At 40.2% G+C, this 15,804-nt stretch overlaps 2 protein-coding genes across 2 annotated transcripts; one reads left to right on the top strand and one right to left on the bottom strand.

The window, feature by feature from the left end:
- Positions 1–35: 35 nt before the first annotated feature.
- LOC121994572 (TPD1 protein homolog 1-like) lies at positions 36–900 on the bottom strand. Its single transcript, XM_042548562.1, has 3 exons — positions 801–900; positions 644–712; positions 36–539 (listed from the first exon to the last, which is right to left on the bottom strand). The coding sequence occupies exons 1-3, from the start codon at positions 868–870 to the stop codon at positions 148–150; spliced, it is 531 nt and encodes a 176-aa protein (XP_042404496.1). The 5' UTR covers positions 871–900; the 3' UTR covers positions 36–147.
- Positions 901–11,352: 10,452 nt separating this feature from the next.
- Positions 11,353–13,582, top strand: LOC121998800 (zinc transporter 2-like). The gene is made up of 4 exons (XM_042553861.1): positions 11,353–11,929; positions 12,207–12,268; positions 12,501–12,633; positions 13,049–13,582. The coding sequence occupies exons 1-4, from the start codon at positions 11,467–11,469 to the stop codon at positions 13,438–13,440; spliced, it is 1,050 nt and encodes a 349-aa protein (XP_042409795.1). The 5' UTR covers positions 11,353–11,466; the 3' UTR covers positions 13,441–13,582.
- The last annotated feature ends 2,222 nt before the right edge of the window (positions 13,583–15,804 follow it).

Below are 15,804 nucleotides of genomic sequence, written 5' to 3'. Positions count from 1 at the left end.
GAAAATAAATTTCTCGAGCAAATTAAATGCTGGTTGTTAAATTGCAGAGCATATATTTCACTTAATTATTAATTTAACTGATCCGACGTCCATTATTACACGTGGCGACCAATTAATCAAGCAACTGGAGAGAGGATCTCTCGGTGATTAGCAGGCGCCGGAGGCGACGGAGAGCGGGTAGGGAAACGAGTTAGCGTACTGGAAGGAGACGGAGTCTCCCGGCGCAATGGCGGCGCCGTCGTTGACGAGGCAGTCGTCGAAGCTGAGCCGTCGGAAGACGCGGGGGTTGATCAGGCGGGCGGAGCTGAACCATCCGCATCGCACGTGGATGACGCCGACGGCGCAACTGCCGGCGCAGGTGTTCAGAATCTGCACCGTGTAGGTCGGAATCCCGTTGGGAAGCGGCGCCGTTTCCCCCTGGTACAGCAGTATATCTTCCTTTGAGCAAAGTCCTTCTTCCCCCATCCGCTCCTCCACCTTCAGCGACATCGCCGGAGGATTGGGTTCGGCCAGTGGGGCGTTGATGGCGGAGGTTTCTCCTTCAGCATATATATATAAGCGCCTTAATTTTGCACGTAAATGCTCGCTCGAGCCAAGTCAAGATAATTACGAAAATGTCACTACATCGTGGATTTCATCTTACCGTTAACTAATACCTTCGAAACTTCCGCCGTTGGGTCAAGTAGATCGACGCCCACTGCTGCTTCCATCGCTACAAAGCAATAATTTACAACATATATAATATATATATAACGACAATGCCGGCCACTGCCCTGCTTAATTAATTGGTGCTTAATTACCATGAAAAAGCAGAGCGAAGAAGAAGAGGTAGGCAGAGCCGCCGCCGCCGATCGAGCTGGATGATCCCATGAATGATCGATCTCCGGCGCGTGAATGGTGGGAGAGGCTGAAATTATCCACTTTCCTTGTATTTATACATAAAGATCGAGACGCTCAATTTTACCTGAAGCCCCCACCACGTCGTGAACCGATCAACACGATGCGATAGGAATCCGACGGTTGTTATCAGTCGACGTCAACTGTCCGTATTCAATGAGCGGTCGGTGACGAAACCGAGAAGCTAGCAGATTAATTAACAATTGCAGGTGATGCGTGGGACCGACCGCAAGGAGAACATTCTCCGGCGGATGACGGGCTCCTCCTCGGATGTTGCTCATCTGGCCGTCGGAAATGCCGGTGGGGAGGGAGGTCCGATCCTATGCTATGCGCCTTGGTAAGCGAGAGGATAAGACACCGGCCGGGGCCGGACATACTGTATCTTTGACCGCCGTGCGTGGGATGCATGGGACGTCGACGCGACGTGGCGGGGAGACAGCTAAAAAGATTGGGATTTAACGTGAGCTCGATGGCTGTGATTAATGAATCGGCTTTACGTGAGTCTCATAATTCCTCATTAATTCAAAGAACACTAGTGCATGTATGGATCGATCATAGCTATATATATTAAAGAACTCGAACCTAAATCAATCTGAGCGGTATAACATAAACGTCTGTATGGTTGTTGGAATTAGAGGCGAAGGGAGTTTAAGGCGAGGCGGCGTGGAAATGAGCAGAGGAGATCTAGAACAAGTGGCGGTGGAGATTGCAGTAGTGCGCGCCGGAGAAGTTGCAGGGCGCTGCGCCACAGCATGCAGAAAGAAGCGTATGCAACGTGTTTGACGAAATGCGTGACCGGGTATTGTTTATCTCAAATTGGAGAGATAGCTACAAATTATAACTTGCATGAAGATGGAGCGAAAAAAAAAATTATATTGAATTTCGTGAATAAGGAGCTAATTTATTTTTCTGCAACATTTTTTTTTCATTTTGCAAAATTGTCTTCATCTAAAATTAAGGAATTACAGGGGCCCATCAAATTCTAGCCATGCAATATTGCACACTGTTTCCTCGGCACGACGTTGACTAATCAAGTTGACTGACTGGCTGTTTAATGGCTGTGGAAATATCGCTCCGTCATTATCAAATCATTTTCATTGATTTTCATGTTATTACAATCTAAAAAAATATAATAATAAGTTGATTTCCTTGCACGCCGTTCGTGATTATTCTAATTTTCTAAGTTTCCAGTGTATCAGAAAAGAGTTTGAGTGCCTCCAACGATCCAGTGTTTAATTAGTCACCGTCAATTAATTAAACAAACTACCCAATTCTCAACAAACGACCCAATTGTCAGACCAATTGATAAATACCAATTTATTTAGTATTGTTTTACTTATCCGTTTGTCACGCTTCCTTGCCGGTGAACGATCTCATCTCAAATCATCCGTTGGAATTTTTGATGGTCCATCATGAGCACCTTTTAATTTATTTTGATAGACTAATTGAGTTTATAGTTTACTTTCAGAAATATGGTGCAATGATAGGGAAATGATTTTTTTTCTCGGGGAAAAATAACTCTTTGCATCTTTTAACCATTTGACAGTTGATTATAAGTTGAACGTGTAATTTATCTTTTTCACATGACTTGGAATATACTATGACAGACTTCTGGAATAAGTGTAATCACCTAGCCTTTTACTAAAAAATGATTTCTCTTTTAAAAAAAAAAAAATAGTTGGCACCAATGGCCTTGCTTTTACTAACTAATTTTAGAAATGACCAACTTAATCCCATAAAAAAATTTATTAGCCATCTGGATAAATCAAAAATTATTTACGGCTGATGGCACATTAACTTAGGGTTTTTAGGTGATCCGCTGATTAATTTTTGTTAAACATTATAGTTAGGTATAGAGTTACGATGACTATGAAAAAAACCATGCTTGGTAGAATTACCAATTTATCATTCCCCCTAAAAATTATCGCTTAAAATTTAAATGAGATAAATAACTAAACCACATAACTAAAGTTTCTAAATATCAAAATCACATGTCTAAATTTAAAATTATTAAATCATGTATCAAATTCCATTTTTACCCCTTTGAATCGATTGTATTAATATAACAATCAATTCATACACAATTCGTTAGATATACTTGATCGAATTGATATATTATAGTAGTCAATTAATCAAAAAATTATTGCCCTTAATATAAGATATGAAATAATATTTAAGAGCATGAATATAATCAGAAAAATTAAATAAATACATATAACTTAATTCTTTGTCATTATGAGCTTGTCTATCAATTAATTTTATATTTTGAACATGAATTTAATTTTATAAATATATTCATATTTAAAAAATTACTGCTCTTAATATATTATTTCAAATTGATATTTGAAAATATGTATATAATCAAAAGAATTAGATTAATTATAGAATATAGCTCCATATTATTCTGAGCTCTCCAAACCCATCAATTTGTTTTAGTTTAAATTGATTGATGGACTTATAAAATTTAAAATGACACAGAACCAGGTTCCATGCATTCATATATTTTCCTGATTATATTTATACATTTAAATATTATTTTGATATACTATATTTAGAATATTGATTTTTTTCAATTTGTTTCTGATCAAGTTAAATTCGGCCCATCCATTGCATAAATGCATAATCATTTACAATCTATCATGAATAATAAGAGGGGCAAAATGGATATTAGACACCTGATTTTGATAAATTTTGAGATGTGATTTGGATATTCCCAAACTTGCTAGCTGAAATGATAAGACGAACAATTTTAACTATCATGGAAAATATTATATTTCAGTACTCCAATTTATGTGTATCCCATTTTACTCTCCGTCTTCCTCTAACGTTTTTTACTCGGTCTGTTTAGGAAGAGGTGAGAGAAGGATAAGTAAAGGGAAGATGATATTTACTAAGACACTCCGGAGATAGAGAGAGGAGGGATAAATAGCTCACTTTGCTTTGACGACGATCTTCTTTTGTAGCGGAATAGACTTGAAGTAATACTAATGCCTTGATTTACTTAGTGATCTAGCCCGAAAGTAGAGAAAATGACAAGCTGGAGATGTAGCTTAAAGGTTACGAAGTGAAAACTCCATGCAGTCCTGTAATACAGAAGCATCGGTGCTAGGCAGGGAAGTGGTTCCCGGTATTGACTCTCCGATGCTTAAGTTAGTTTCCGACGATGTAGAAAGTAGCAAGAATGCGGTAGCGAAGAAAGTGCAAAATGATGAAGTTGTGCATATAGTGCTATCGTAGTGTCTTTGCATGCATCTCAATGCGTGCACACATTTTCCCAAGTTTCCTATGAAAAGACAAGTCAAAAAGTGTCTCTGACTATAACGTCCCGCCTTCTACTAACTAGGCTGTAAGGCCGGACCGTCACATTATGTTGTGCTAAGCTATATCCATGACCATCACTAAGTATAGGTGCGGAAGCTGTACTAAATAAAACTTGGCTAAACTATTATCATTTCTTTATTCTACATGTGCTAAGGGGTGTAATCAAAATCATTCATATCATATATTACATTCCTCATGATCAAGGAACTGGAATAAGGGGTTCCCAGCTGCAATCAGGCTTTCCAATCGATCGGTAGATCGATTGGAATGGTCTAATCGATCCAGTGATCGACCCAGCATGCTACTGTATGCGGAACTTAGGTTGGATCGATCCAGTGATCGATTCAGCACGCTACTGTGCTCGGGCAATATTCTGGATCGATCGGCTGATCGATCCAGACTGGCCAATCGATCCAGTGATCGATCCCAGGACTTTCTGTTCGCGACAGAAGGCATCCGGATCGATCGGCTGATCGGTCCAGAAGCTTACTGTTCGCGGTACGAACTTCTCAATCGATCGGCTGATCGACTGAGAAGCCTCCAATCGATCGGCCGATCGATTGGGGTTTCTGATTTCCTACCATAAGTCTAATTTCAGCACTGTTTCGTGCCAAACTCAACTACAAGAGTTCTATAACAGCTGGAAACATACTAATAACACATAACTAGGATTATGAGCATAAGTACTAACAATCTAAGCAAGTCTTTCATGGTTCAAGGCATTAAAATAACTAGAAGTACGGAAAATAACATTATATAAAAACTAAAGTCTTAGTTTGCTAATTTCTCCAAGATCTTTATTCCAGGTTCCATCCACACACATCTTCATCATTGCATTGACCTTCAGCCTCCGCTAGTCCATTTTTCCTTTACCTTTATCTGCAGTATAAGGAAAATAGTATCTGTAAGCTTGAGAGCTTAGTAAGAAACCATCTACCTCACTAAAATATGTATACGATGCAATTTATGTCTTTAAAACATGCTATTTGAAACATATGAATACTGAACATGTAAGAGTATTGCATGGCATACAAACAAACTAGTCATGGCAACAAGTGCTAACATAAGCTATCATATTGTATCAATAGAAAACTGAACTGATACAAAATCTGAACTGAGCTAATTCTAAACTAATGCTAAAGTTGTACTGAATCCACATAACTATTGTGAAGTTTTGAAAACTATATTCATAAATAGATTAAAATAATAATCATACTGCTGATGAGCCCGGCAACTGTACGTGCTATGCGCGCATCCCTAACTAGACCCGGGTTTGCAAGTCCCGAATTTAGTAGGGTTACTAGGTTGTCTGAACCTAGGGACGACTGTGGGAGCCCAACCCAAAGGATATCTAATCCAGTACAGTGCCACTGCTAAAAGTAAAATACTGAACATAGCTAATATTTCTTGTCTTGCTTTTACTAGGTTATCTAAACCTAGAACTAGGTTGTCTGAACCTAGAGGCGACTGTGGGAGCCCACCCATTGGACGTCTAGTCCCATAATAGCTGTAGCAAGACTAATAAGCTGTAAAATGCTTCTATTGCATTTATCTAAACCAGTAAAATGCTTAAGTTGCATTTTAATTGTGCTAATAATTTCATCGAACACTTGGTATGCGCTAATTCGCATCCTTTGTGCTGAAAACCTACATACTACTAAACTGAAGCATGAAATTCATATGAAAGCTACTTATACTGCAGGTGAGGGGTTTCTTACCTCTTGCGCTAGTTTTCTTACGAATCTAGTCGCTAGTTTTCCGGTGGAGACGACCTTCTCGACGATTCTCTTGTGTCTACGTGTTCTTCTCGCGGAGGGGAACGTCCTTGTGTCGGAGTCGTCGCCGGAAGGTGCTCCTATAACCCTTAGGACGGAACCCTAGCCCTTGGGGCTTTGGTGCGCCGAGAGAGGAAGAGGAGAAGGAGTCGGCGGTGAGGATTTGAGGGAGAGGAAAAGTTGCGTTAAAACAACTCCCCACTTAATAATTTTCCTATTTATATTAAGTGGTTAATTCACCCCAACTCTAATATAAATTTAATTGCCTCCCTTTTCTTTCAGCACGGCCCTGCTGGGTTCACTTGGTTACTACAGTCTATAAGTCGTAGGACTCAATAGGTCTCAGGTTCAATTCTCGCTTAAGCTATTTTACGTTTCTATTTATTTTTGCTACTTCCGCTACTCTAAAAATTCCATAAAAATATTCTAAAATTTCAGAAAAATCATAGAATATTTCTAAAATAATTTTGAGAATTTTCGGGCGTTACACTGACACATTTCGTTAAGTGAGCATGCATATCTATGATATGACAGGCTGGAAACTTCCAAAATACCATTTGCTTGCGAGATATGCTCAATTTGTTAGTGGCACAAACCTCCAAAAGATACGATGAGATACTTAGGTGGCTCTCGCAGTAGGCCGATCAGCGTTTGCTTCGTCAGGGCACTCGGCTCGACCATGCCCCTCAAATCAACTGGCTCGTCTCCTTCCTTATTTTCCGAATGTCATTGGTTACCTTCGTCCAACCAGCCGTGTAGCCCAGTCGGCAAGACAAGCTTGTTGTGGATTGTCGTTTACCTCGTGACTCTGTCTACCGTTACTGGGCGAGCTTTTTGGCACCCTTGCCTGGTCGATCAAGCTCCTCGCTCGTTCGCTCATCCTGTCGTACGGCTCGGACAGCCGACCGAGGCCTTTGACCATTTTTTACCTTGGCCTCCACGACAGTCGATCCTCTTTGCTTTGACCTACCTTTAGTGGGACTCTTCTTCATCACCACATCATTTGGTATCCATCTTAAGCATGATGACTAATCCAAGGATCCAACCCTCTATCATACATCAACTATGAAAGAGCTCCTTCTCGGAAAGAATCTAGAGGCGGAGAAGCCTCATACAAGCTCGCACACAAAAATACAATAAAAAGAATAAGAAAAAACTAATACAATAGAAATCTTACAAAATTCATAACAAATAAAACCCTAGCTTCTTACTTCTTGCTTGTAGACATCTCTTGATGAACTTGGAAGTGCCGCAACACTTCACTCTAAGACTCCAAAAACTGGTGTGAATGTTGGTTGCTACTCGGAAAACCTAGAGGTTCCACTGTGCAAAAATTTTGTACAAAGGTCTGAACCTTTTCCTAGCTACCATGTGTTCTTTTAAATTAAATTTTGGATCGCATGCGGAACTTAACACGTTTGATCCAAAACTTAATCTATTCGTTCTTTTAGGTTTTGACTTGGGTCTCCTGCGGAACTTAACACGTTCGACCCAAATCACCTTAAGTTATTAATTCCATTAAATATTAATTTCCATAATTGGTTCCAGTACTGACGTGGCGAGGCACATGACCTTATTGGATATGGGAGCAACCACCACCGACTAGACAAAACCTTTTATAGAAAGCTAATATTTAATTCCCTAAAATAACTTTAGGTTAACCGAAAAGAACAATCAAATCACAAGGAAAAATAAAACAAAAGAATACAACATCGAAAAATATATTCGAAATACTAGAATCGTAAGCCTCTTGTATTTGGTATTATTTCCATAAATAACTAGTATGATGCGGAAAAGGAAAAACAACTAGTTATACCTTCTAGAAAAACCTCTTGATCTTCTACCATATTCCTCTTCGAACCTCGGACGTTGTGTGGGCAACGATCTTCCGAGATGAGAATCCACCAACCACCTTCTTCTCCTCCTAGCTAGGTTCGGCCACAACAAGGAAGCTTCACCAAGGATGAAGATCAAAACTCCAACCAAGCTCCAAGAGATGCAAGCTTTCTCTCCTTCTTCTTCTTCTTCTCCAAGTAGTATCCGACCACCACAAGAGCTCCAAGGGGAGAGAGAGGTTCGGCCACCACAAGAGGAAGAGAGGGAGAGGACGATGGCCGGCCACACCAAGGAACAAAAGAGGGAGAAAAATAATAGAGGTTGTTTCAAGAAGGCACCCTTACCCCTTCTTTTATATTCCTTGGCTTTGCCAAATTAGAAAATTTAATTACAATAAATTTTTATTAATTTCTTTGACATGATTTAATTGAGAGAAATAAAATTTTCAATTAAATCAATATTGGCCGGCCACATCAAGGGGAAACAAATTAGACAAGTTTTAATCAACAAATTAAAACTTCCTAATTTGTTTCCGGAAATTTTAAAAATAAAATTTCTCTTCAAAAATCTCTTCATGGTTGATAAAAGGAAATTTCTATAATTTTAATTTTACAACATGTGAATAATTTTTAAAAAGAAAATAAAATATCTCACCAATCTACAAATAAGGAAAGAGATCTAATCTCTTTCTTTAATCTTTTGTAGATCTTTTACAAGAGAGATATTTTAATTTTAATTCTCTTTAATTATATCTTCCACATCATAAAAATTAAAATTAAAATCCTTTTTAATTTAATATGGTCGGGCCCTCTAACTTGGGTTCAAGCTAGGGCCGACCACCCCAATTCATGCTTAGGCCGGCTCTAGCTTGGTTCCCAAGCTAGCTTGGTCGACCCCTATTAGGTGGGTATAGAAAGTGGGTATAGGTGGGTATAGTACTCTATAAATAAGAGGCTACGATAGGGACCGAGAGGAGGAATTGGTTTTGGTCTCCCGATAAAATTAAGCATCCCGTGTTCACCCCGAACACACAACTTAATTTTATCAATAATAATTCATTCCATTAGAGAACTATTATTGAACTACCGCACAAATCCCAAATTACATTTTTGGGCTCCTTCTTATTATGAGTGTGTTAGTCTCCCTGTGTTTAAGATATCGAATGTCCACTAATTAAGTGAGTTACTGACAACTCATTTAATTAATATCTTAGTCCAAGAGTAGTACCACTCAACCTTATTATCATGTCGGACTAAGTCCACCTGCAGGGTTTAACACGACAATCCTTATGAGCTCCTCTTGAGGACATTATCAACCTAGTATCTCTAGGACATAGTTTCCTTCTATAATCAACAACACACACTATAAGTGATACCATTTCCCAACTTATCGGGCTTATTGATTCATCGAACTAAATCTCACCCATTGATAAATTAAAGAAATAAATATCAAATATATGTGCTTGTTATTATATTAGGATTAAGAGCACACACTTCCATAATAATAACCGAGGTCTTTGTTTCTTTATAAAGTCAGTATAAAAGAAACGACCTCAAATGGTCCTACTCAATACACTCTGAGTGTACTAGTGTAATTATACAGTCAAGATAAACTGATACCTAATTACACTACGACCTTCTAATGGTTTGTTCCTTTCCATTTTGGTCGCGAGCTACTGTTTATAATTTATAAGGTACTGATAATATCATCTTCTGTATGTGGCACCACATACTATATTATCTACAATATAAATTAATTGAACAACTACAACTAAATGTAGACAATTTGACCAAATGTGATTCTTTATTCATAATGAATGTTTACAAAGCTTAGACTTTCAGTATACACTCCAACAGTGAAGTCGTGTGAAACTTTGAGCAATAGCATTGTTGAAACAGTGCACGCGTCAACCCTTTTCTACGGTCATTCGAGCGCCTTAATCGATTAAGAATCTCGTTAATTGCTTACCACGTCAGCAACATGCTTCAAGCGGTTATTTTTTTAAACTTAATCGATTACTTTAATCGATTAAGCCTTCCTAATCGATTAGCCTGGTCGACTAGAAAGCTTTCAGTTCACGTGAGAATAGTCCGTAAGCGATTGCTCTAATCAGTTAAGATGTGCTTAATCGATTAGCCTGATTGATTCGGCACCTCTCCATGCACTAGCGAAAACTGGCTTAATCAATTACTTTAATCGATTAAGCATGTCGTAATCGATTACTCTAATCGATTACTGCCTGCTGAATCACTTATCCTAAATGATTTAGCAACCCTAGCTCCTGAACTCGAGTCCTAGGGTTTCTTGCCTAACATCCAGTGAACTGTGACTTGTTTAGGACTCCTCCTTGCTTAGCATCCGACCAACCTTTACCTATTGGGACTTCTTCACCAAGTGTCGGGTCAATCCTTTGACCCACTTGGACTTACCTCCTCGTATCAAGTGTCTGGTCAACCTTAACCCACTTGGACTTCTAATTACCAGGTATCCGGTCAACCTTTCAACCACCTGGATTTTTAACTGTCCGACTTCACTCGCCAGGACTTCCTCACCGCCTAGTTTCACTCACTAGGGGTTTTCACTTGCCTTCACTCACCAGGATTTTCCATTTACCTAGCTTCACTCACTGGGACTTTTACTTAACTTCACTCACCAGAATTTTTCAACTGGTTGACTTCACTCATCAGGACTTTCCATCACCTAGTCTCATTCACTAGGATTTTTACCTGCCTTCACTCATTAGAATTTTCATTTACTTAGCTTCACTTACTAGTATTTTTCACCTGACTTTACTCATGAGGATTTTCCATCTGCTAACTTTACTCACTAGGACTTTCCATCTGATTTTACTCACCAGGATTTTCTAACTGCTTACTTCACTCACTAAGACTTTCCATCTGTCTAGCTTCACTTATCAAGACTTTTCATATGTCTAGCTTCACTCACCGGGACTTTCAAGTGTCCGGTCAACATTGACCCATTTGGTTTTTCTTCTTCTGCTAATCTTCCTGTTGGTTTTGCCCTTGCCTAACCTCTAGTTATGGCTTCTCAGTCAAATATCCGGTCAACCGTGACCTACTTGACTTTTCTTCACATCAAACTAATCAAACCTTGACCAGAGAAGAATTTCTCTAATAATCTCTCCAAACGGACAATTATACCTGCAATCATCATATATTATCAAACATCAAGACTCAAATTTAAACCAACTCAACTTAGTTAAACCGATCAATCTTAACTGAAGAGATATTGTACCAACAGCATTTACCCTTATTTGAGAATGAAGTGAGGGAAAGAGGGGAGAGGAGGGAGGGGAAATTTTTATCCTCCATTACCCTTCAAATGAATTATTTTCTTACTCTAAATCGGAGGATAAGAAAATCATCCTCCCATTCCATGAACCTCTCATTATCCATTCTTCCCTTCCCTTTCCATGAGCCTCCCATTATCCCATTCAAACATAGGGTTATAGTACAACTTTTTCTTCATTGATGTAGTACGTTTACATGTCTCTCTCGTACTACATCGACACAAGGCCCATTTTCACTCATCCCTAAGTTGCCATAAGCCAGAGCAGAGCTCTATTTTAGAAGAAAAAAAAATTCTCAAACCCACCCTCCGCGGCACCTCCTCAACCATGGCTCAATCTCGACATCTCCTCGCCCTTCTCCTCCTCCTCTCCCTCTCCACCTCCATCCTCGCCCACGGCGGCGGCAGCGACGACGCCGATGCCGACGCGGACGAACCTGGCGCCGGCCATCCCGACCTCCGCTCCAAGTCGCTCATACTCACCAAGATCTGGTGTCTCATCGCCATCTTCTTTGCGACCTTCTTCGGAGGTGTGTCCCCTTACTTCCTCAAGTGGAACGAGGCCTTCTTGGCCCTGGGAACCCAGTTCGCCGGCGGCGTCTTTTTAGCCACCGCCATGATTCATTTCCTCAGCGACTCGAACGAAACTTTTGGGGATCTGACGCACGTTGACTACCCCTTCGCCTTCATGCTCGCCTGCGCCGGCTACGCCTTGACCTTGCTCGCTGATGTCGCCATATCTTTCGTAGTGGCGAGAGGGCAGACCGTGCGAGATGTGGAGAACCAGCAAGGTACCTTGTAAATTTGTTCTCATTTTATCCTTCCCCCCTCTTTGATTCCCCGTTCCACTGTTGGATTACAACTTCTGAAGTCACAAATTATTGAACAAAAGAGGAATTATTGCTACGCTTTATTGATCAATTTTTTCCTTTGTATTGTCTAAGAAATTATCATCAATCTAAATTAACCATTGCTTATGATCAGAAGCTTGCAAAAAAAAAAAAACAACTACTATTTTTTATGGAATTCATAATGATTTTTTGGGTGGAAACTTTTGTCTTGTTACAGGAATTGGTCTTCAGCAGAGTAAGCAAAGCAGCGTGGACGAAGTCTCACAGGTTCGACAAGAGGTGAGTTTGCTTGCGGCTGTCTTCATGATTAAAAACACTGTCTTTATCTGGTATTCTGAGAACAGTAGGATCGAATTATCATTTAATCGAACGTGAACCAATCACACAAAATAGCGACAGAATAATATTAAAATTGATGATCATTAAACAGTTATCTACTTCTCAAGGTCACGGATATCTGCTGTGAGAAATGACAATATGAACAGTTGTTGGTTTATATTTCTTCCTGCAGAATGGGCATGGAGCTGGAAATCACTCTGTTCCATCTCTGCTTAGGGATGCAAGTTCACTTGGAGATAGTATACTGTTGATTGTGGCTTTGTGCTTCCACTCTGTTTTTGAAGGAATAGCAATTGGAGTTGCAGGTACAATTTCTGATTCCATGGCCTTTCTGTTTTGATTTCATTGCTAATTCCTGAATCTTTCCTTCTTTTTTTTGTTCTAGTTGTTAATGAAATGTGAAATGAATGGAATGTAGCAGAACCATTCACTTATTCTTCGCTTACATATGGTAGGAAAAAAAAATTGAAAACTATTGAGGTGACTGCAGAAAAGTAAACATGAAAAGAAACATTCAACTCAGCCAGAAAATTAAACAAGATGGCATCTTTCATATTTTACGCGCAGAATAGTCAACAAAGAAGTATAATAATATCAGAGAATTTCTGAAAAAATCCCCCCAAGTTTAGCTGTTCTTTAAGCTGCCCTTGTCGTTTACAATTTGTTAAAATGTCCGTTAGTTTTCTTTAATTTCAACAAGATCTGTTCTTCTGGATGCAGAGACCAAAGGTGACGCATGGCGAGCGCTGTGGACGATCAGCCTGCACAAGGTGTTCGCGGCCATCGCGATGGGCATCGCACTGCTGCGGATGCTGCCCAGCCGCCCCCTTATCTCTTGCGCAGTCTACTCCTTCGCCTTCGCCATCTCCAGCCCCATCGGCATCGCCATTGGCATCATCATCGACGCCACTACGCAGGGCCGCGTCGCAGACTGGATCTACGCCATCTCCATGGGCTTCGCCTGCGGCGTCTTTGTCTACGTCGCCATCAACCACTTGTTCGCCAAGGGGTACAGACCACGCTCGCCGGTGGCAGTGGACACGCCCTTCGTGCGGTGGCTCGCAGTGGTGCTGGGAATTGGAGTCATCGCGGTCGTCATGATATGGGATTAAGCGAAGATTTATTCAGTCTTATATTCTATATAAAAAGGCAATCCTATTACTCTCTAAGCAAAAGATCAGATACAGATTTCCCGATGTGTAAAACCACTTTGCATACACAATTCTTCATATATTCGTAATTTCTTTTTCCCTTTGTCAGACTAAATAATTGTAGGAAAAAATATATGAATTAGTTTGGTTTGAATTACAATTAATAAGCTATAAAACTAAGAATACTATATTATACGTAATGTGTCTAATCTATTAAAATTGGTTGAAATTAATTATAAAGTATATTATTTGGTGTTATAATGCATTTTACATTGGGGATTTTGTTTTTTTTGGCATTTCTTTATTTGCTTCGCTTTTATTTTTTTTTAATACTACTGTTGTTTACTGTTCAGAAGTGATGATAATGTGTTTCCTTAATTTTTATTAAAACAAAACATTGTATAGCTCACGTATGCAAGGGATTCACTGCAGAAAGATCTGAGCTCACCATTTCAAAATATTATGCCCAATTCTGAAAGGAGACGTTTGGCTCTAATTTTTACGTCTTTGCCAATTCCATCACGTTTTCGTCCGAGGAAACAATGAATTGCTACATTTAGTCTGATAATGAGATTATTATTTTTCAGATTTATATAAAACGGGATGAAATTGATCTTACTGCCTGTTTAGTTAAATTCTAAATCCATTGTCAAATTCATTGCTCCTCGCAAACACAAAACCTCTACTCTTTTGCATAGCCTAGCTCTCATCCTCCTCTTTATGATCGATCTCATCCCAAAGCTAAGTAGACAAAGGACCGGTGAGGTGGTATGAATGTTGACAGAGGAAAGACTTCGAGTTGGGAGCTGCGGACATGGAGCTAGAATCTGCAGACCTACACATACCACAGACAAAACCAATGGGAACGTTAGAGCGAGAACCAGGAAGGGGGTCTTTGAACAGTAGCCAACTAGAAATACAGAAAAAGATGAACAATAGAATAGTAGTATGAATATGTGTGTGTGCATATCTGTCCAACAGAGAGAACCTCTTTTTATACCGATCCTCATAACCTTAGTAATAATGAGGTGTTAGTGAATGTCTAATATTAGAATATGTCAGGTGATGGAGCATGTAGAACAACCTTTCTCTAGGCAGAGGAAGGTTCTATTACGTGTATATACCAGAATAAGAGAATATTCTATGATAAGTAGCTGTTATTCTTTAACAAGTTGCTATGATTTCCTAACAATGTTGTCTCCTAGAGGAGATTCGACTGGCTCTGGGACGAGCGGATATAACTGGGAGTCACGCCCAGGAGAAATGAGGAACTGAGTCTGGAGGTCTGACCGACTCTAGACTGGGCGAATATAGGTTGGGATATGCGCTCAGAAGAGATGAGGAACTGAGTCTGGAGGTCTGACCGACTCTAGACTGGGCGAATATAGGTTGGGATATGCGCTCAGAAGAGATGAGGAACAGAGTCTGGAGGCTCGACTGGCTCTAGGATCGGACGGATGTATGCTGAGAACTTACATAGGAGAAGTGGGGAACTGAGTTTAGAGGTACAACCGACTATGGGGTTAGGCACATTGTATACTGAGAGAGTTGCACAGGAGAAGTTGTTGGTGTGGTTAACACTAACGGTTTAAACCAAGTTTTGATGAATGACAAATAGGTTAAGTTAGTCAAGATCTCGACGGGCTAACATGATGTCTGGCACGAAACCCAGCTAGGTCAACGGGCCGACCGGATAGCTGGCATGAAGTCCAAACGGGTCGACGGGCTGACCGGACGTTTGACACGAAGTCCAGCTAGGTCGACGTGCTGACCAGATAGCTGGCGCGATGTCCAGACGGGTCGAAGGGCTGACCGGACGTCTGGCAAGTAAGTGGAGGTAAGTCATTGAAAGGGAGTGACTGTGAGGACGCGTTCCCAAGAAGGAACTTAGGCGCCGATCCGACTTATAACCATTTCAGAACTCTAAGCTGAGAATTGAGATCTTGACTAGATTCCGGTCTCGGAGAGACGAAATCTAATTAATATTTTATTTAATGATAAACTGTGCTAACACTCTATTTTGCAGGATATATATTTGTCTCGGACTAACGTTTTCTTGCAGGTAGGAAATCACTAGAAAACAAGGTCCGGGCGCCCGGAGGTAAATTCTATCTCCAACGTTGTTGTGCCACGTGGAGTTCGCTGGTTGGCTCGGCTACATCACTTCAGGGTGCCCTGAACCTCCTTTATAAGGAGGGTCAAGGCTGAAGCTCGAACAAGAACTCACAATCTGCATTCTTGCGCTCCTGTGACATTGCGACGCTACTCCGACAAAGTGCCTTTCCATTTTCTTCTTTTCTTTATTATTATTGTCGGAGTTTATTT

Source organism: Zingiber officinale, chromosome 6A, assembly GCF_018446385.1.
Source record: "Zingiber officinale cultivar Zhangliang chromosome 6A, Zo_v1.1, whole genome shotgun sequence".
Classification (NCBI taxonomy): domain Eukaryota; kingdom Viridiplantae; phylum Streptophyta; class Magnoliopsida; order Zingiberales; family Zingiberaceae; genus Zingiber; species Zingiber officinale.
Note: the sequence above shows the minus strand (reverse complement) of the source record. Positions and strands in the feature narration are given on the sequence as shown.

Coding starts and splice junctions, on each gene's coding strand:
- LOC121994572 (XM_042548562.1), bottom strand. CDS start 870: ATGGGATCATCCAGCTCGATCGGCGGCGGCGGCTCTGCCTACCTCTTC. Junction 713..800: donor CTTCGCTCTGCTTTTTCATG/GTAATTAAGCAC, acceptor ATTGCTTTGTAG/CGATGGAAGCAGCAGTGGGC. Junction 540..643: donor TTCGAAGGTATTAGTTAACG/GTAAGATGAAAT, acceptor TATATGCTGAAG/GAGAAACCTCCGCCATCAAC.
- LOC121998800 (XM_042553861.1), top strand. CDS start 11,467: ATGGCTCAATCTCGACATCTCCTCGCCCTTCTCCTCCTCCTCTCCCTC. Junction 11,930..12,206: donor AGATGTGGAGAACCAGCAAG/GTACCTTGTAAA, acceptor GTCTTGTTACAG/GAATTGGTCTTCAGCAGAGT. Junction 12,269..12,500: donor TCTCACAGGTTCGACAAGAG/GTGAGTTTGCTT, acceptor TTCTTCCTGCAG/AATGGGCATGGAGCTGGAAA.